The sequence below is a fragment of the Mirounga angustirostris genome, unplaced genomic scaffold (assembly GCF_029215605.1).
Source record: "Mirounga angustirostris isolate CCGP_5_RB_7025 unplaced genomic scaffold, mMirAng1.0.hap1 SCAF_11, whole genome shotgun sequence".
In the NCBI taxonomy this organism is placed as follows: Eukaryota; Metazoa; Chordata; class Mammalia; order Carnivora; family Phocidae; genus Mirounga; species Mirounga angustirostris.
Genome location: NW_026991719.1, coordinates 80156795 through 80177538, shown reverse-complemented (window position 1 = coordinate 80177538; position 20744 = coordinate 80156795). Strand labels below are relative to the sequence as shown.

At 40.0% G+C, this 20744-nt stretch overlaps 1 protein-coding gene across 3 annotated transcripts in view; it reads left to right on the top strand.

The window, feature by feature from the left end:
• Window positions 1-18329, top strand: part of PCDH19 (protocadherin 19) — a 127297-nt gene extending 108968 nt beyond the window's left edge. For all 3 annotated transcript variants that reach the window (XM_045880265.3, XM_045880260.3, XM_045880274.2), the window contains one exon: window positions 12613-18329. In XM_045880265.3, coding sequence (XP_045736221.1) covers window positions 12613-13202 — 590 coding nt within the window. In that variant the 3' untranslated portion in view covers window positions 13203-18329. The remainder of the gene's footprint in view (window positions 1-12612) is intronic.
• The last annotated feature ends 2415 nt before the right edge of the window (window positions 18330-20744 follow it).

The window sequence follows — 20744 nt, the reverse complement described above, 5'->3', positions numbered from 1 at the left end:
TATTTGGAGGCCCCCCCCCCCGAATCATTAGGCTTATTCTGAAGGTTTCTTGGTGAGAAAGAGGAAATGTCCCAGAGAACAGATTTTTTCCATATTGGTGGATTTTCTGTCAGACTTGGCCACTGCTATTGTTTCTGATTTCCTCCCTGTAGCTTCCCTGGAGGTGTGAGTTTCTAGGCAGGATTTGATGTGATGAGGAAAGGCTACAAAGCTGAAGGAAGAGAGTCTGAACAGAATGGTAAAACAAGAGGCTATTTTGGGCATGGCAGAAACAAGTTAAATACTATGGAATGGAGAAAAGGGAAATGAGGTGAGAAAAGAGGAATATGAATTAATCATGAGAGCACTTATTATTTATAGTGGGAATAAAAGGTTCATTGAACTCCAGGGGAACCTTCCTTTATGCAGTGTCTGTGAATATGTTCAAATTTTGTAAAGGCAATTCCATCTTAAATGCACTGGGGGAGCTGACAACCTGCAGTTCGTGGGTTACACTTACACTATCTAGTGCATAATCAATTTACTCTTCCCTTGCCCTGAACAATCTTCAGGGTGTGGTCAGGAGAAAGTAAATAGAACAGATGCAAGATTTCCTCTCCCGAGAGTTCAAGGGCTTCCTTAAACAAAGGCAAGATGTGAGTGTCCCCTTTTACACTCCAAACAATCTTTCTGAGAACTACCTTGGAAATTCTCTGGCTTCCTCACAATTCCTAAGTAATTTCTGAAACATTTAGGTACTCTGATTAATTTTGCTTTTTGAAATAAAAGTTGGTGTATGTGTGCTTTTTAAAATAAAAGTTGGTTTATGTGTGCTAAAAAAGATCATCTGGACAATCTGTGTCTATTTGGGTGGTGCAGAAGAAAGGCGAGCTCTTTTATCAATCTTTATTCCCTCTGTAAACACAGATGACCACAAGGGAAGGCTGTTATTAATGGTAATGCAGACCAGAAAAAAGGCTATTATTTTCAGTCTGTTGAACAATACAAAAATGCTTCTCGAGCACTGTGTTCAGATGTTTCTTTTTATTAGCCATCACACAAGGAATTAGACTCATTTCAAACAGTTCATTTTCCCACTCTTGTCTCCGTAAAATCATTACTCATGAGTGGTTTCTTTGTTGAAATACTGCAGACCTCCCATATTGGAATGGATAACAGGGTGTTAAACATATAAACTTTTCAGTTTGCATGAACTCTGGAAGAAGTGGGGGGGACACAGAGTCCCCAGGAGAATAAAATCATTCATCAATGTCTTTGTTTGTTACTGTCCTATATAAGCATCTTATCCAGGAAGCTATGTCAGCATTGCAATTCTGTGTTGTGTGTGTGTGTGTGTGTGTATGTGTGCATGTGTGATTAATAACATGAGAGTGCTCTTTGAATGCCAGCAGGCGGTTTAAAAATATAATTCTGCATCTGCCCCGCTCTTTCCTCCTTTCCAATCTTTTTCTACCCCCTGCCTCCAATCCAAGGCCATTAGGATTGAGAAAGGAGTTGTGCCATGTCTTAATATATGAACAGATGATGATCCTTAGCTCTTCAGCTAGGCGCTGTTTGCATTTTGCCAAAGCTGATGATTTTATCTGCAGTTTTAATAACAAGCCAGATTATTTTCTGTTCACTAACCGGTAGAAGCAAATAAAAAAAGATTGCAAAGTGGAATTAAGGGGATAAGAAAGCTCTAGGGCCAAAGAAGGCTTTTTCTTTAATTAATAATTTCAGTTTACTCTTGGAATATTTCTTTGCGAGAATCCAACATCTTATATTAAACAAGTCTGCACCCTCCCTCTCTGTAACTGCCCGATTGGAATCTCAGAGAACAGAAATCATGCAGGCTTGAATCAAGCTTTAAATTCTCTATTCGCAGTGCTATCTTGTTTTCTGAACATAGAATTAGACTCCTCAGGGCTTCTCTAGCCACAGCATGGCATTCCTTCATTAGGTACATGTTTTGCACACCCAGTCATGAAAGATTGGCATTTTAAACCAACAAGGGGCAAATGCAATAAAATGGAGTTCAGGAGTTGTAATGTTTTGGAAAAACAGATTATTCCAAGGCTGCAAAGATACATGATCTGTACTAACTGGACAGAGCATTTAAATTTTATCAGACTAGTTTTAATAATCTTTTGATTTGTTCCATGGATTTTTTTTGCAGCTTTATTGAGATATAATCGACGTATAATGCTCCATTATTTTAACCTGTGAATGGAAGCGAGTATTAAGGATGATGAGGACTGGTGGTGGTGTGTGCACATGCATGTGTGTCTGTCATCCATATTTGTGGCTATAATCTAGGCTCACTATGTGTCAGGACTTACATAGATTTTACTAGACCTGTATCAGAGTGTATTAACCCCAGTCATCTCAACCAAAAAGCCTTCTGCTACTCTTATAATTCAGAGTTCAAGCCAACTCAGAAGAAGCTTGCAGAGCTGTGGCCTGAAGAGATTCCAAGAGTTCTTTGATGCTGCAGATGGAGCATCCATTTTTTCTTTCAAAGAAGAGTTGGACAAGCTAAAGGCCAGAGGGTCAAACAGTAACTGCCTTGTGCTAAAGGTGTAAAGGACTTTTTCTTCCTAATAAGAGCAGCAGGACAAGCATAGGATACCTTCAAATGATCAAGCTTCCTCAAAGAATAAATTAATTGGTCTCACTTCTGAATTTGTCTAGTTGCTTTTGAGGCAACACCCTGAAAAATGGAACTTGCTTTCTCCTACTAGTATGATTAAGTGGACACCTGGAAAAAGAATAATTATGGGTATTTCTGAGGTAAAGAGCAAAATAATAAAACTGAGCATTGTCCATGAAAGATGGATAATGACAAGTAAACATAGAAGGTGGTGTTTGATCCCTTCAATTTTGGTATTCATTATTCATAGTTATTATTCATAAATTCCAGCACAAATGTTAGGCCTGCACCCCAGTGACACATTTGCATTTTATTTTAAGTTGATTTCTACCTGATTTTGCAAACAAGGATTTAACGGTTTAGGATTTAGGATTTAACTTGTCTCTCACTCTCCCTCTGTTGCTATAGCCTGTCTTTCTCATATACTGACTTCTATCCCTTTCACACTCTTTATCTCCATCATCTGTCTCATTCCCTTATCCAAGATTCATTCATTCCTTTCCTCCCTCCTTCCCTTCCTCTCTCCCTCTAATGTTCTAGGAGAAAAGATTTCTAACACGTAAAAGTGATATTTGAATAGATTCCCCCTAGGCAATCAATTTACTCTTAATTTTTCTGGAACTAAGCTTTTCTTTGTTGCAATGAGGAAGGATTGAAACTGCTGTAAAATTTATTAGCTTCCAGGAGGATATTTGAAATAAATTTTTTTAAATGATTGTGCTGTTTGCTGTACCCAGAAGTGGTGTCATAGCAATTACAGTATTCCAGATGGTTGCTGAAGTTACGCTGAAACATCAGGATAATACTAGACTTTTCTAGGAGGCTTTTGTTGGTAACGAATAGTCCAACCTAGGTAGTTAATAGATATTAATCTTTCTGACACTCCTGTGTGCCTCCAGTGACTATTTCTAGTGACTCCTACCTAGCTGATGTCATGACATACACTATCCTTTTGAATCATTACAAGGGGCAGTGATTGGTTTACTGAGCACTTTATTTTTCAAATGCGAAAGAAGTGATTGGAGAAGTACTAATGTTGCTTCTTAGCTTCCCCACCCAGTAACAAGAACATTTTGGAAGTCAAGAATCTTCAAAGAATTTAGAAATTACTGTTGCAATATTTTTTGACTTATGTACAGTATTGCCTGTTTTACAAAACCGAATGTCCTAGGACTTGACTGAAGGAAGTGTCAGTTCCTGTTAAGAGGAACACCAGCCTTTTTCCCCCTCCAACATTTAATTTTCATTAAAAAAGGGAAGATTTTTTTTCTCCTGGCTAACATACCCTGTCCCTCTTGCCTTCTGTACCAGTCTTATTTGTGCCATCCTCACGACGTATTCCATCTAATCCCCTGAAGCTCATGACCAACATAAAAGTGGCTTTTTTCTCAAGCTAATGATGTGTTAGCAATTTCCTTATTTTCCAGGAAAGAGTAAAACCAAGTTGGCAATGACTTTTAATTCAGCACCACTTGTAAGGATCATCTGAAGGCTCTGTCTTGCCAGCAGCATAACTACCTGTAGAATGTGTGAAATGGTCTGACTGTTTTTAATCTACACAAAATCAAACAACTGGTTTGAACTCTTCACAGAAATGACTAGGTGTTGTAGGTTGTAGGTGTCTAACAGATATAGGCAAAGGGACTTAATTCTGTGGACATTTTAGAATGAAACCTTAGAAAATGGTTCCACCTTGCTCAGAGTTTCAGTATTTCAGTGTTCCTCCTTTGGGGCACTAGTTCAATGGCCTGCTTTGACACCTCATATTTGACTTGTAGATATGCCTTTTCATATAGTTTCTCAGCACCCAGATGAAGTCCAGCACTTTGTCAGGTAATTTTCTTTACCATAGAAGCCAAAATACAAAGATTCCAGTTTAGTCAATTTCTGCTTATCTCGGTCACCGTGAGCACCTCTTATTTCTTAGTCTCAATTTTCCAGGCAGCCTTCTGCTTCATTTCCTTGCTCCCCATGCATCAGCACAAATGATTTATACTTATATACATCTTGAAATCTCTTCTTTATGGGTTGAATTGAATTGAGCTGTAGTACAAAAATGAAAACTCCAGGAACTATTGTGATTGCCCAAATTACAACTTAGATTGTATGACTGTACATGCCACACCATCATCTATCATAAATATTCAATTCTCAAGCACTGCTACTTCAATATGTTTTAACTTTGTCTCTTTGACCAGCTCAGAACTGAAGATTCCATTGAAGATAATTCAATCGCTTTGAATTCTGAAAGGGGCATCTTTTTAATCTATTTTCATGTTGTACCGGGAAGTAAGTGAATTAATTTCAGGTGCATAGACTGTGAATGAGGAGAGAGGCTTATGTGCCATTTGGCATCACGAGGCCAAGTGTTGGGTGGCACTTGCTAATTGATGCTGATCTAATGGTCTAGGACAAGATTGGGGTCCATCAGTTTTTTTCAGCCATCCCCTCCACCCCAAGCTAAAACTCAACTTCACAGATTCCTGCTGTTTAACTAGTTAGCCATCCTGAAAATGCCAAACTCTGCTAATCAGGACTGCCTTTTTTCTTTGCCTATCTGCTGTTTTTTGGCAACATCTCTTTGTCAGTCTCAGGAACTTTGTTCCTACACCCTATCCCCCCACTGTGCCCTTCCTAGGTATCTCTACCTCTAGACATTTGTAGCCTTTCTTCCCCCACAAAAACTCTCCTATCCTGGGTCCCCTTCACCCATGGTTTTGCTATATGACCAAAGAAAATCTGATGATCTCAGTTTGGTAGTGGATTCTCTTATTTTAACAGGGACCTTTAATGCTTATACCCAGCTAAATGAAAAATATGGGAATTTCTCTCTCTGTTACAAGGGCTGGTTTTTGGATAGCTCTTCTTTGGCATCCATCAAATAATACCATGTAGGTGTTTTGAATATCAATCACAGTTCTGGCATCTTATCCCTTCTGCCTGCTGTCTGTCAGACCATAGTGCTATGGGAAGGGCTGCTAACAAGTCGGATGCTAGGGAACAGGAGGAAAAGGAAGCATTAGGGAGGAACCGAAATGGCAGAAAATTCTGAAAGAAAGAGAAGAAGGGAGTGAGAAAGAGACAAGTCATTGTAGTGTAATTTGTGATTTACTTCTTATTACACAGGAGTGGCTGCAGGATAGCTTGGTGGCATTGGTTCATGAATCTCTAGGAATATCTCAGCCTTCACTGATGTGCCCTTGAATATTTTATAGATGGAACTCTAACTTTTCTTGCCAAAACTTTGGGTCCTTTAGGAAGTGAGTGTAAACTCCTTTCAGAATGACAACCTGGGAGGGTTCTGGGAAGTTGTAATTTTGCGAAGTCTTAAGCCTTTATTGAATTTTTGCTAGTTGCTCTAAACACCCAAAAGAAGCCCAGTCCTTAAGATGTCAATTGGATCAAAACCAAGACAGAATGTTTAAAGCCTGGATAGTGTTTCCAGCTCCCCTCCCTCCCTCCCTCCCTCCTTCCTTCCTTCCTTCCTTCCTCCTTCCCTCTCTTCATTCCTTCCTCCCTTTCCTCCTGCTCCTTCCTCTCTTTTTCACTGAACCCATTGCTACTCTGCTTGTCCTGTTAAGTTACAGATGTTCTTTCTCTTGATGTTGCAGGCCTTAAAATGCTTTTAAGAACTCTTTCCAGGATAATTATTTCCTTTGGTAATTCCCTGGCATATTTGGAGCATTAATTTTGCCATCCATATTTTAATTAGTTTTGCCAGAAAGAGTCAGCATCTGCAGTTGGGCTAAAAGGCTCACTATAGGTCCCATTTTTGGCTTGTATTTTATAGGAATTAACAGCAGTTGTGTTTAATGCCAAGAAACAAGGCTTGATATTTGAATAGCACATTCATTTCATAAAATAGATGCTTCTGCTTATTGTATTGTTAACTTATTAGAGTACAGGCCCTGTTAACTATTGTTAGAATTGAAAACTCCAAGGCACATGACAAATATATTTCCAACTGGACATCAAACCATGATACATTTTTTTTAAGACCTGCAACTAGTGTTTAGGAAACCACTGAGAGACTAAGATGACACTTGACTTTAATGTTTCTTAAATGCTACATTTACTTTATTGTTTCTGACACAGGTACCTAGTGTTTCATGGTGTTTCTACTAAATAGAATAGTAATTTCCACTTTTAGGAGTTGTATCAGTAGCACAATATCTGATGTGTTGACCAAGGTTCTTTGTTTTATTGCTATCACTCATATACCTTTTTTTATCCAATTAAATTAAACTGTTACTGAGTACCTGCTCTATGCTGGACACGTTGCTAGCTTCTATGGGTATGGAAGGGAACAAAATAGATATAATCTTTGTTCATTTTGAGTTTATAAGCTAACATTGAATATAGATATTAGACAACTATAATGAGTGTTATAAAAAGGGGTGGTGGTCTATCTAAGGGATCAGGGGAGGATTCCCTGAGAAAGTTAAATTTAAGTTGAGGCTTCAGGGATAATGTATCAATTATAAATAGTGTTCAACGGCTGGTAATAAAGACCCTCCTCTCCCACTAAAGAAAATGAATCAGTGGCCTAACCAAGAGGGAGACTTATTTTTCCTCTTATATGAAAGAAGTTCAGGTCTAGTGAGGTAGGTCTACAATATCTTTGATATCCCAGAGCTCTTCTATCTTTCTGTTCTGCTATCCATAGGCACGTGGCTTCCATCCTCAGAGTTGCTTCATGGTGGTAAGATAGATACTGTAGATCCAGCCATTATGTCTCCATTCCAGACAGGACAAAGCAGGAAGGAATAAGGACAAAAGGGTCTCCCAGCTACATCACCTCCCTCCTCCTTTTAAGGAGTTTTCTTGACATCCTACCTTCCTAACATTGATCCATCTTCGTTACATGGCCATGGCTATCAACAAGGGAGGCCAGGAAATGCAGGTTTTTGGCTGGCACCTTGCCAATCCTAACAAAAGAGTGGTTCTATTCCTAAATATTAAATATAGATATGGATATTTGGGTTCAGTTCATTATGTGTGCTTTAGATGAGTAAGAGGTAGGTCAAGAGGGGATACTTCCTAGCAGTTATGTTTTCTTGATTAGGTGCACATGACAAATTGTAACAGCACTTAACCTGTTCCTAATTGGTGCTACCATCCCTTCCATTATAGCTTACAAAAATTGGTCCTGCTTTTGTTGTAGATTATTTTGTTCAGGGGCTTGATGCAGATTAAGCTAGGTGGATGCATATGAGTACAATCCAGGAAGCTTTCCTGATTTACACATCACTTGCTTGTAGGTTATGTTACTGCCGCTACGTAGAAGTAACTAACTACTTGAGCTCTTAGGAACTGGAACTCACTTTAACTTTCTCTTTCTGCCTCATTGACTGCAGATCACTTCTGAGGAGGTAACACATTGCTCTTGTTAACTGTTACCTTGAACTTTTTTAGCGTTAGAGTTTTGTCTCTGACCATTGGGATCTTTGAGTTAAATACATCCAAACTCTTAATCACAATAAAGAGCTGCAGCATTGTTGAACACATCCATTGTGGCTGGACATCGATACAAACCCAACAGAGCCTCTCAGCTCTTCTATTCCACCAGGACTTTGAAAGTTTTAGCTAAGCCTGAGATGGTGTTTTCATCACTTTTTTTTTTTTTTTTTTTTTTTTTTTTACTTTGGTTGGGACCATGTGTAGGCTCTTTCTGGTGTGGAAGCACATTGTTTGCCTGCATCTGAAGAGACAGTGGTTTTATGAGGAGGGTAGCAATTGCTGCAAAAAGTTTGGCTAATATTTGCCCAAAATAACATATTCTCTTCTTTTTCTATTTGAATTACTTCCTTATCCATCATGTCTTAATTCATTACTGTCTCTTCTTAGGCCTTTTATTTAACATATAATATTTTTTTTTTGCCAGAAGTTTTAGGTTTCTCTCACCAGGGTCCCTAAGGACAGATTGTGACCAAACAAATACATATTACCACCTAGATTGAGGAAGCTTTATTTTGTCTCTGTATTTTGAATTTTTTGTCTAAACCTGATCTAAGGAGTGGCTTTGAGATTTGTCTGTCCCTCTTCCAAACTTATGCATTTTATTTATTTTTGCAAATCTTAGGAACAAGTTCAGAATCAGGGAAGACCAATTTGCAAATTCATCATTCACCCCTAATTATGTGTACATTTGAATTAAAGACACCTGCCTTCGTTTATCTGTACCTGGCAATGTGTTTGAATTTCCACAACTATGTGTGGATTTTAGAGGTTCACATTTTGCTTTACGTAGGCTCAGGTCAAGATGTAACAAGGTATAGAGTCATAAGTAGGCACAAAAGAGGAATCTTAGCAGGGAATCAATGAGTTCCAGCTGACCTCTGTTTCAGCTGGAACCAGTATCTTGATAGTTAATTTTTTTTTGACAGCTAATTTTTATGGTTCCTCTCTACTCTCATACCTCCATCCCTAGCCACAATACTACATGATGGCAGGCACATATTCTCTACCAGTCCTGTGCAATTCCAGAAGTAGTTTCTTTGCTTTTTCACATCTGGTCTGTCTTCATTGCTATTCTTAAGGGGATTTGTATTGTGACTTTCTCACTTTTAATATGCAGTTTCCTTACTAAACTGAAGTTTTGGTTTTTGAAAAAGTGATTTATCTGCAGTACATTTATGAATGTAGTTTACCTTTGGCTGGGAAGACGTTCTTCCTGCCTATCTATATTCAGCGTGTTTTCTTTCATATTTCATATGGCTATAAACGCTAAAGCTAGGTTAGATTTTTGTTTAAATTCAATTAGCCAACATATGTTTGATATGATAGCCATCATTAGTTTCAGATGTAGTATTCAATGATTTATCAGTTGCATATTCATCATATTGAATTGACACAAATGTCATCGAGTGTTGTTTGATACTAAAAATGATAAGCAGCAAGTCACTGCCCTTAGTAAGGATTTAAGGAAATAAAGATATCAGATCTAAGCCATGGGTGAAACATTGTGAGTAAATGAGTCTCTTAGATTCAAGTCTTTGCTTGCATTGAGGTAAGAGCAGTGAACATATAAGTTCACATAATTCAAAAAATTACCTATTATTTTTTATCTCATATAGGGCTGAAGTAGGCTTAGCAAGATTGGTCACATTCCTGGGGATGCTGAGTGAGTTTACCTTTTCCTCTTCCCAGAGGGTGATTTATCCACTTAGGCAGTGGGTAAGTTGAAAGCAAGTATTGTCTTTGCACAGAAGCTTCTGAGAAGACTGAGTTCCCTGCTCTGGTCTTCCTAGATTCATAAGATCTTACAGGTGTCTATCTCTGGGGTCTCTGCTCTCCTTCTGTGTGTGGTGGGGATCCAGGTCTTCCCATGCTATTCATTTGAAGCAGTCTAATATGGGCAGGAGCACTGTACTTGCATTCCGTATAACACATGGATGGCATTCTCCTACTGAATAGTGGAAGGCAGCTACTTGATACTAAAAACTTAAGTGAGAGCTGTATGTTGAGCTCATTGGGATGATTCTGCTAGATTATAATTCACCACTGTTCTACTTCAGGTGTGTGAACAAGTGGCCTATAATATCAGTCTGAAGGTCAGCTAGGGTTTCCTCTTAATAGCTGATCATATGTCCATGGTTCCAGGGTTCAAAGACTAAGTCCTTCATGCCTTTGTGCTATAAATTAGTAACAAAAACGACAGGGATTTCATAACCTTCTGAACTTTTTTTTTTTCTTTTCGCTGACTTCCAGGGGACTCTTACTCAGATATGTAGAAATAGAAGTTAATTATTAAACTATTCCCCAACTTGCACCTCCTTAATCTTCACCTCAAAACAAATACATTAATTCTTTAGAGCTATTACTTGGAAAGTTATGATATGGGCTTCAGAGGAGATGGAGAAGAAAAAAAAAAACCGTCTTTTTGGGAAACTCTGAACATGTGAATTCTGTCCTGCTGGAGGGATCTTGGGGGCTTCCTGGGAAAACACTGGATTTAGATGAAACTGATTGTGGGTGGATCATCTGTACACTCTTCCACTGATGTTTGAGCCTATACAAAGTAAATGTTTCCCAAGTATGTTCCAGCATGTTTTCCTTACTTTCATACTTTCTCCCAGAAACATATACATTTTGAATGATGATAGGCTATCAGATGGCAGCACTGAGAGTTTGCAGGGAAGAGGCAGAGAAAAGGCTTTGACAACTCTGTATTTTGTAGAGGTGGTCCTGCAACCCTCATGTGGAACTATGATGGAGTTTGCAGAAGCGTTGTCCTATCTATGTGAAAGGCACTTATCTTATTGGTGATAATGCTCATTTGTTATTTGGCTTCATAGCAGCAAAATTCTGAGTGTTTTATTCTCCACCACTGAAAGGGAGCATAAAATGACCATCTTAAAGATAAATTGGCAAATTGTGTCCCAGTACACTGAAAGGGTCTTAACTTTTATTGGCTTTTCAGTAGTTTAAACTAGGTCAAAGGCCATTCCCAGAATTGGGTTGAAATCTGGACTCAGCCTGGATTAGGCCTTGACATTTAGCTGCTTCCAATGCCTTTTCTCCATATGATGAGGTATACATCCAGCTCAACCATTATTTCTTGAGCCTCCCCTTGTATGTGCTCCTTTACCAAAATAACCTTTGATAGACGAGGCAGAACATTGCCCCTCTGCTATGCCATTTACTATTTAAAAACAAGAAGCAAACAAAGAAATACAAGTGTATAAGGAAGGTGTGTTATATATAGACTATATCAGGCAAGACCCTGAATTTCAAACTTCTTCCCCCAGCAAAAAAGCAATCACAGAATATATTTTTAACTTTTTTTGGCATGCTTTTTTTTCTGTCTTTGCAGTCTCTCCTTGTCTCCCCACCTCCTCCTATCTCGCCCCAGGGTTTTCTGTAAATGTTAAACTGCTCATATTTTGATGCACTATATAATGTGATGAAAATTTTGATTAGGTCATCCTCATACAAGAATGTAATGTAAATAAAAATGGATCTGGGAAAGTAGGGCTATAAACCAGACGTTGAGATGAACAATTTTCCAATGGAAAGCAGAAATTAACCCTGGGTCCATGCTTTGATGAAACCCATGTAGAAAGCCTCTCTGAGAGTCAAATTAAAGCCTTAACTCTAAAAGAACCTGATTTGAGAAGAGAAAAAAATGCCTCACCGATAATTACGAATTCTAACTGCTGAGATCTATGATAGGGTTAATGTAATCCATGAAAGATTTAAGAAATATGACCCTAATAAAACTGCAGATAAGGAAAATAAGGAGGGATGGCTAGTTGAGTATAATTAAATGATGCACAGCCTATGAGTGATGTGTGCATAGGGTCAACTAAAGCTTATGGGTCAGATGGAAGGAAAAGATCTCAGTATATTCCTTCTAATGGGAAATCAAGTCATATAAATAACAGTGAGAAGATTGGCTGGTGGAACTGATGGTCAAAAGGAAGTGAAGTGATTGGGTTTTCAAAGAGAGCATGATGCCAATCTAAAATTAAGCATGGCATATCATTGACCAGTAGGGTGGAAACAGGGCTGGCAGTGCTGTTGCTCAAAAATATGGCCAAGACTTCTCAGATATACTGACTGTTGGATTCCCTGCTCTGCCTTCACTCCCTCTTCTGCTGGAACCAGTTTCAAATGCAGTTGATTTTTAGCAGGAGGTGTTGATAAAAACGCTGACTCTCAGCACCTTGACACTCAGGATAAATTTTTTAAAAATACATTTTTTCATCATAACGCGTTTCCCTTTAGGTTTTTAGTTTTGTCAGCAGTGGGAACAACAGCAAAAATCACAATAAAAAAAAAAGAGGAGTATACAGGGGGAGATCTACAGCCTTTTAAAAATCCAATTCTTTACACTTGTCCCAAAAGGCAATAAAGGACTATCTAAAAATGCCATTTCCCAAAAGGGCCTGTGGGTACCTAAGAAACCAGAACACTGGGGAGTAACAATGATTCCTGGGAAAAGCTGATGTAATCGACATTTTATTTTCTCCAAACAGATCAGAATGAAGGATTTCATTGCAGGGAAGAATGTCGGATTCTTGGCCACTCTGACAGGTGCTGGATGCCCCGGAACCCCATGCCCACCCGCTCCAAGTCCCCTGAGCACGTGAGGAACGTCATCGCGCTGTCCATTGAAGCTACTGCTGCTGATGTTGAGGCTTATGACGACTGTGGCCCCACCAAGCGGACTTTTGCAACCTTTGGAAAAGATATCAGTGACCACCCGGCTGAGGAGAGGCCCACCTTGAAAGGCAGGAGAACTGTCAATGTGACCATCTGCAGCCCCAAGGTCAATGGCGCTATCCGGGAGGCGGGCAATGGCTGTGAGGCGATTAGCCCTGTCACCTCCCCCCTGCACCTCAAGAGCCCTCTGCCCACCAAGCCCTCCGTGTCTTACACCATTGCCCTGGCGCCCCCGGCCCGTGATCTGGAGCAGTATATCCACAGTGGCCCATCTCGTCCCTCTGAAGCTGAGCCCCGTGGAGCTGACAGCGAGAAAGTCATGCATGAGGTCAACCCCACTCTGAAGGAGGGTCGTGACAAAGAGTCTCCTGGTGTGAAGTGTCTGAAGGATATTGTTCTCTAAAGCAGTTTTGGGGAAGAAGAGAGAGAAACCATGCTGGTTTTCGAGGAAGCAGGAGCTGATTGTTTTAATTGCTCACCAATGGTTGGTTCTTGAGTGGCTGTTATTTCAGAGCTTTCCCTAAATGTGTTGTTTATAAGTGACTATCATTCTGTGACAATCCCTCTCGTTTCAACAGGCAGCAGGGGTGTTCAGGTGGAGCAAATTAGCTTTGGCTTGAGTTGTTCATGGGGCCTTGATGTTGGGGAAACAGAGACAAATTCAGTTGTGAAAAGTATTATGTATTAAGTGTTTGAATTTATATATTTTTCTATGTCAAAATTATAATATAAATTACCATTGTTTGTGGAGGATTACATTAAAAAAAAAAACAAAAAAAGGAGAAAGCTCTGGACACCTTTAATAAGCTCGCCACTGTTTTGTAGTGTAGACAAGTTAATGGTCATTTATTGTGTACTATTCATTGATTCAGTGATGTGAAATTGAGCCCCCAAAAGGTTGTTTCTGAAGCTTGAGTACTTTCCAATGCCGCTACTTTGCTGTGGACACCCCTGCTTTAAGAACCCTTTTGCTAGCTGTGCTATTGTTGTATTTGATATTGCAAATTGCTATGTGTGTGGTGACGGCAAAAGGCTTTTTTGGAAGTTGGTGTTTTTTTTTTCTTAATAAAACTATAGACAAAAACAAAGTGCAAAAAACCGAGATGGCAAGTGAATGAGCAACACCACACATATAGATTGAATACTTGGAGGATACTCACTCATGGTGGATACCCATGTAGTGATTACTCACCACCTTGCAGAGTATTTCTCCTGCCTTTCAGTCTTCTGCCCAGATCAGTGATAGATCATCACAGAAAGTCATTTTTGGATATTCTGCTATCTAATTTGCAGTTGTCAGAACTACTGTGCTGAAAGTTTTATGGCATCAATTTTTAAAATTTTCAGGCCCTGAATGGGAAAGTTGCTCCTGAAGTTATCAGTTTCCAGGCTTAGAAATTCCCTGTTTCTAATCGTCTAAAATTCAAAAAGACTGAATCTATTTTGAGATCTAAATTAGCATCTTTTCTGACACACCCTTCCTGATTCAGTGTTTCCCAATCACGATTAGAATTAGACTGGAAAGCATGTCGGGGGCTGGAATTGAGAACTCCATGTTGCTCTGTATTGTAGGATTATAAATAGGAATAGAGTAAGCAGTACAAAGTGTACATTTGGGAAAAGACAGGTAACCAGTAACAGCATCACTAATTCAATTACTGTGCCTTCTAAATGGAGACACTTGGACACTTGAACTCGTCTTTTTATGACTAATACTTTAAATTAAAAATGTGAACAGGAAACTATTAAAATAAAAATCCTTTAGATTTAGCTAACTCTTTGCTGTAGGCTAGGAATACACCTTTTATTATTAACAAGTTTGTTATGCACATTCTTTTTGTTTGTTTCTCCAACTCCATTTAGTGTCTATTAATATTTAGTAGCCAACATAGTATTCTCGCACCTTTAAAACTAAACAGATAAGTCACCTTTGCTCTGCCTTGGTCTTTAAAAAGTTGTTTCTAGAGAAACAAGTTTTGTGGTTCTGTTCTCATTTGTTTCATTTTTTGAAATTCAAGAGTACCCAGAAAAAAGGCTTAGAGGTTAGAGCACCAAAATGCAAAAGAGGATTTATTTTCTTAAGTTTAGATAAGTGAGCTCTTTTAAATGTTTTATTTTTGTCTGAGTTCCTGGCTTTATACATTACTAGGAATATTTTCCTTTATGGGAGGGAGGGCTTTGAGGGAGGGTGGTAGGTAAGGCAATAGGGATGGGGTTCGGTAGGGGAGAAGATTTCTGAAAAAGAACCTATAATGAAGCTATAAATTCATCCTTATTTCTTATTCAGTGCTGAATACTACCTCATACAAAATATTGGTGTGGCTGCAAATTTCCCTCTAAAACTGATATAAGGAGAGATCAATTACCATAACATCTTCATTTCGGCTCATTTCATTACCTCTCACACTTTTTTTCCCCCTCTGATTCATTTCATTTTAGCAGATTTCGAATTAGGTACTTACTTGTGTTTTCAAGTGACTATTTGATTAACACATTAAAAATTATGTTTTTCCTTTAAGTTATGATGGCTGCCTGTAGAATTTTGACTGTTCTTCGCCTGATCCATCCTGATATTATGTTATTAGCTACCACATCAAGGTCACTTTCGAGTCAGATTTGACAGTTTTTGTACAGGTGTATTTCCTACTATGCTCAGAGGGAGCTGAGAGGATTGTGGCAAGTGGGAATATTAAATATTATATGGCTCTTGAGCCAGAGAGGGCACTGGCTGCCATGTCTCTTACCAGCCAGGTTTAAAATGGTTAGAGTAGCAGTGGCATCGATTTTGCTTCCCCCCCCCCCCCATTTTTTTCAGAATTCAGTTTCAAGCTACAGTCTAATCCCTTTTCCTTATCAAAATACTTTTTTTTTTTCCTCGGTGGGAAGTCAGAGAATTTTTGGCTCCCAAACCCTTTTGAGCATGTTCAGAGAATTCCTGTCCTTAAGAAAGTATCTTTTTTTTTCTTCTACAACTGTCTGATGTATACGTACTCCCAGAAGCACAAGTGCATCCTAGGAGGGCTTTGTAAGCTCGTTTTATAGATAGGCTATGCCTGCAAGCAGGAATTTTGTGCAAGGATCCTAGATTTCCCTTTGGCTCATGTTTTTCCCTTCTTCCTTTCAATATGTCTGAGGCAAAGCCACATAAGGCCAGAGGGCCAAATATTCTTCCTTTTCCCTCTCTAAACATGTTACACATTTAAAACATAAGGGAGCAGTTTCAGTTCCTAAGTTCTAGGGAGTTCTATGCCATCTATCCTGATGTCCCTTTTGGGAAGGAGCTGGTGTTGAGGCATGACCTGCTTTTCTTAGAGCTGCGTTGGGCACATCCCTGGGCAGGTAAACTTCTTCATGCAATATAAAGGCTTTCGTCTGCATTGATTGTTTTCCCCCAAATATGGGAATATGCTCTATACAAGGAATAGGAAGAAGAAGAGAGCCACGCTATGTGCAGTCTCTTTTTTCTTTTCTCTATACTGACTGATCTTTGAACCTGTTCAGAGTGAAACTTACCATCTCTTTGATCCTCTTAAAGCCAGTAGAGTAAATTATGATCCACCTTATTGCCCGGGCCAAGGGATGCTGCAGTTCCTGAAGGGCAGTTGTTCTCAAAGTGTAGTCTTTGAACCAGCAGCAACCACATCACTTGGGAACCTCTCAGAAATGGTAATCCTCTGTTCTCACCTGGACCAACTGAAGCAGAAACTCTGGCAGTGAGGCCTAGTAATTCATATGGATCAGATGCCCACTAAATGTTGAGGGCTCATTAAAGCACAGGTTGATGGACCCCACACTTAGAGTTTCAGCAGGTCTGGGGCAGGTCCTGAGTCTTTGCCTCGTTAAAAATTCCGAGGTGATGCTGATGCTGCTGGTCCAGGGACCACACTTTGAGTATCACGGCTCCAGAATAAACCTGCCTCGTAGAGCTAATTGCACACGTAAGGTGCCCATTTAAACTAATCTGTTGACATGGTTACCCACTGACCATGAATTAAAAAGGTTAAAGGGAATACAACGTAGAACTCTGAAAATTAGCAACACCCAGAGTATCATCCCGATTGTGTTCCTTCAGCATACAACTGATCGTATGATGGGAATTCAGTTGAACTTTTCACGTTGCTCTATCATATCATTAACAAGCAAAAGAAAAGTGGTCCACTTGAAGCAGCAAGGACAAAGGGCAGTTTGGGGAGAGGCAGGGTGTAGGGGATAGCTCAATTGGGCATCCAGGGTGGGAAAAGGATTATTATTGTACATAATAGGAGTTCTGGTTGGAATTCCAGTTCACTCCATGGGGATCATTTTGATGTTGAATGTTCCCCAAAGCATCCTGACAAGTCTGGTCCACTTGGCTTTTTACCCAGGGTAATAAGACCCTAACTGACTTTGAAAACCTGGCATACATGAGCTTAAGAAGTCCATTGTATACAGTCCTAGTGTTTGCCTTCTCAGTAAAATTACATTTAAGGATGTCATTTCATGAGTCAAATTGTATCTGCTGACACTGAAGTGTATTGAGATGTTGTTCTTTAGTTTAAGTATGTAACTATTCAAAGGGGATGTGTGGGGGTGGGGCTGGGACCGGGTGGCTTTATATTGATAATGAACTATTCCAGAGCAAAACACATTGTCCTAATGAAGTTGTTGCAGCTCTCTTTGTTTTCTTGTGAGGCTGGAATTGGCCTGTGGGTCACTTGTTGTGCAAAAGTGAATTAATTTCAAATAGAACTCATATTGCTTTTGTAAAACAAAGAAAATCAACCACCTTGTCTGAAATGTATATTGCAAGGCGCTCTTGGTAAAGAACAAGCCACGAAAACCTGATCTTGATTGGAAAGCACTGTAGGTCATTAGGGAAAAACTAATGAGGCTGATTGTTGCTCCAGCTGTGTTGGCAGTCAAAGATGACCTTGTTACTAACTGAAAGTTGCTGTCAACTTTAGCAAACAAAACAGCTAACACCATTGCAGCACTGGTTAAGTCGGTTTTTACGGGCACTAGCTGGCGTTCAGCTGAGGAAGGCTAGGACACAGACTTTAATGACCAAGAGCCAGACTAGCTCAAGCTAGAAATTCAGCAACAAATACCTCCTTGTGCTATTTGAATGCTAAGGTATTAGTTGCAAAGGCTTACGCCTTCTCTCCTCTAGTGAGGGGAATGAGCCTGATGACACTATTACTGTTTACCTGTCAAACCAGGGTGGAAATTTAGAGGGATGCAAGTACAGTATGTCTCATTAAGCAGTCTCTGTTGCTGATTATATGAAGATGACATTGTTGTATATGCTGATCTGTATGTTATGTACATTTTCACAGTGATTGAATCATTGTAAAAAGAAAAAAAGACAAAAATCACCACTCTGTCTATTTTATGAAGATGATAAAGCAGCTTTATTAAATTATTACAGTTATGTTTAAATGGTGTTATCTGCCACATTGTTTCCTTTTATCTGGTGGTTCTGTTTCCCCCTTAAATGTGTTTTCTCTGCTTCAAAAATTTAATGCATTTTAGTATTAAAGGTTATTATGGAGAAATTGTTGAGTGTTTGGTGACATGTGTCTTAGAGAGCATTGGTTGGCTCCAGGATAGGGTAACTCTTAGGCCAAGGAGGTAACCAGCCCTCAGCAGGGTCACTGGTGTTCAGGCCCACAGGGTTCCTCTTGCCTTTTCCACTTCACGCAGTTGCCCACTCTCCAACTAAGAGGGGAGTCTTCCTTCGATCAGGCTGTAGTCATTTCCTGAGTGCCTCCCCTCCTTCCAACCCCAGTTAATACCATTTTCTGACGAGAGAGCCCCATTCATATCCAGAATTGTAAAGACTTTTCTGGGTGGTACTTTAAACAAGAGCACTAAAACCATTCTTTAAGAATAACCATTTCAGGCCAACTTCACAGTGGGACTTCTCTGAAGAATTAATTTTAAAAAAAGGTGAGAAATAGTAGAAGCTGACAGCAGGAGAAAAGACAGTTTGAAACAAAGATGACCTGGCTGCCCCTTTGATGCCTTCCGGTTTGAAAGTGAGGCAACCAGGAGAGGCTCTGACTTTGCACATAACAAGGCTATAGTGTAAGTCCTGATAATCTTTCTTTATCCAAACTCTTGTTCTCTGGGACTTAGCACTTGGGCTGCAAGTATTCAATCTGGCTGCAACTGGCAGAAAAAAAAAAAAAAATCCCAGTAGAGTAAAAAAAGGGGGCATGGCAGAACATTTCCAAAGGGTGCCTTTAGTGGCTAAAGGCTAACTTGCTTCAGCATGACCTATTCTTTCTGGACCATTAAAAACAAGATCTCAAGGAAATCCACTGTTTCCCTGGATCTCCGGCTTCCTGTTATCTCTACCCACCTGTATTAAATTGAGAGTGCATCTCATTCCCCAGAATTAGCCCTAAAGCCCTAGCGATAGCCAGATACTTGACGCTGCAGTTTAACAGGTGTTACATCGGAATGTGAGCACAGACATGCTGGGACGAATGAAATCATATATGCAGATGTATATACAGATGTTCACAAGACTCACAGATGGTCATAAAGGTGTATTGGAAGGAGGCTGATCTGTCACTGGCTTGGAGGCCATGAAGTCATAGGAGGCTATTATGAGTGCTTATGTGCTAGCACACCAAAAGTGTAAGGAAAAAAAGTATCTCTGACCCTCTTCCATTTACCTTTTTTTTTTGGCCTCAAAAAGGAATGGCAACTCCTCCTTAAAATAAGATCCTTCAGGGAATGAGCAAGAAAAAATAAGTTGTTGCATGATGAAGGGCGTTCATACATGCAACACAAGTACATCCAAGTTCATGGACAACTACTGTACCTCTGCCAAAAGTGGGAGCCTTGCCAGATTAGAGGCATAATCTCAAAACTATTCAAGTTTATAAAACAAAACAAAGCAAATTATTAAAATAATACACTTCTTCATTTTGGTAACAAAGTACTTGTGACTCACCTCAGATGTCATTGATTTTTGCTGTGTGTGGGGTCAAGAAACCATGGTGGGAAACTGCCTAAGAGGGCAGCTTCTGATAAGAGGTGTCAGCTGCTCTAGGGACAGATAGGACTCCCCATGTTCATTATTTTGGTTTTGGGGTATAGATATGCCACCACATGCAAGGGGATGGGACCCTTAACCTGCAAAACAAAATTCTCCAGGATGGGATCAGAGAGGTGTTCTCCTAGAGTTTTAGGTCCTAACCTTCCTTTATGTTGGCCCATGACCTCCTTGCATGTCTCACACTTCCATCGTGTGCTCCTTTTTTTTTTTTTTTTTTTAAGATTTTATTCATTTGACAGAGAGAAAGACAGCCAGAGAGGGAACACAAGCAGGGGGAGCAGGAGAGGGAGAAGCAGGCCTCCCGCCGAGCAGGGAGCCCGATGCGGGGCTCAATCCCAGGACCCCGGGATCATGAGCTGAGCCGAAGGCAGACGCTTAACGACTGAGCCACCCAGGCGCCCCGTGTGCTGCTTTTGATGTGGAGGAGGATGGGTGAGAAGTGACGTGAGATTCTCTTAGTTACATGCAATTACTGGCAGGCTGGCTATACCCCTACCTCGTTCTCTCAATGATCAGTGCGCCGCAGGGAATCAGTCCACAGAACCTGGTGGGGAACCTCTGCTGTTTCTGCCCAAAGGTGAGGGGGAAACTGTGCTAGTGGCCCCAACATTTCCCTACTTTCCTTCTCCCTGTGTGTCAATGTCTTTACTTCCCCCCAGGTGCCCAAAGCCTTAATTTTCCTTAGCTGTTCAGGTTTTCCAGTATGCTCCCCTCTCCCCAACCAGAGTTTTCTCTTCTCTTGTGATTGTCTCCCCCACTTCCTTTTCTACTCTAGATTATCTCTAAAATTTAGCCACATCCCGTTTTTTTCCCTAGAGTTCTTTTCTCTGCTAGGGTTCAAGGGAAGTCAGACTTTTATTGAGCATCTACTATGTGCCAGACACTTTCCAAATATCA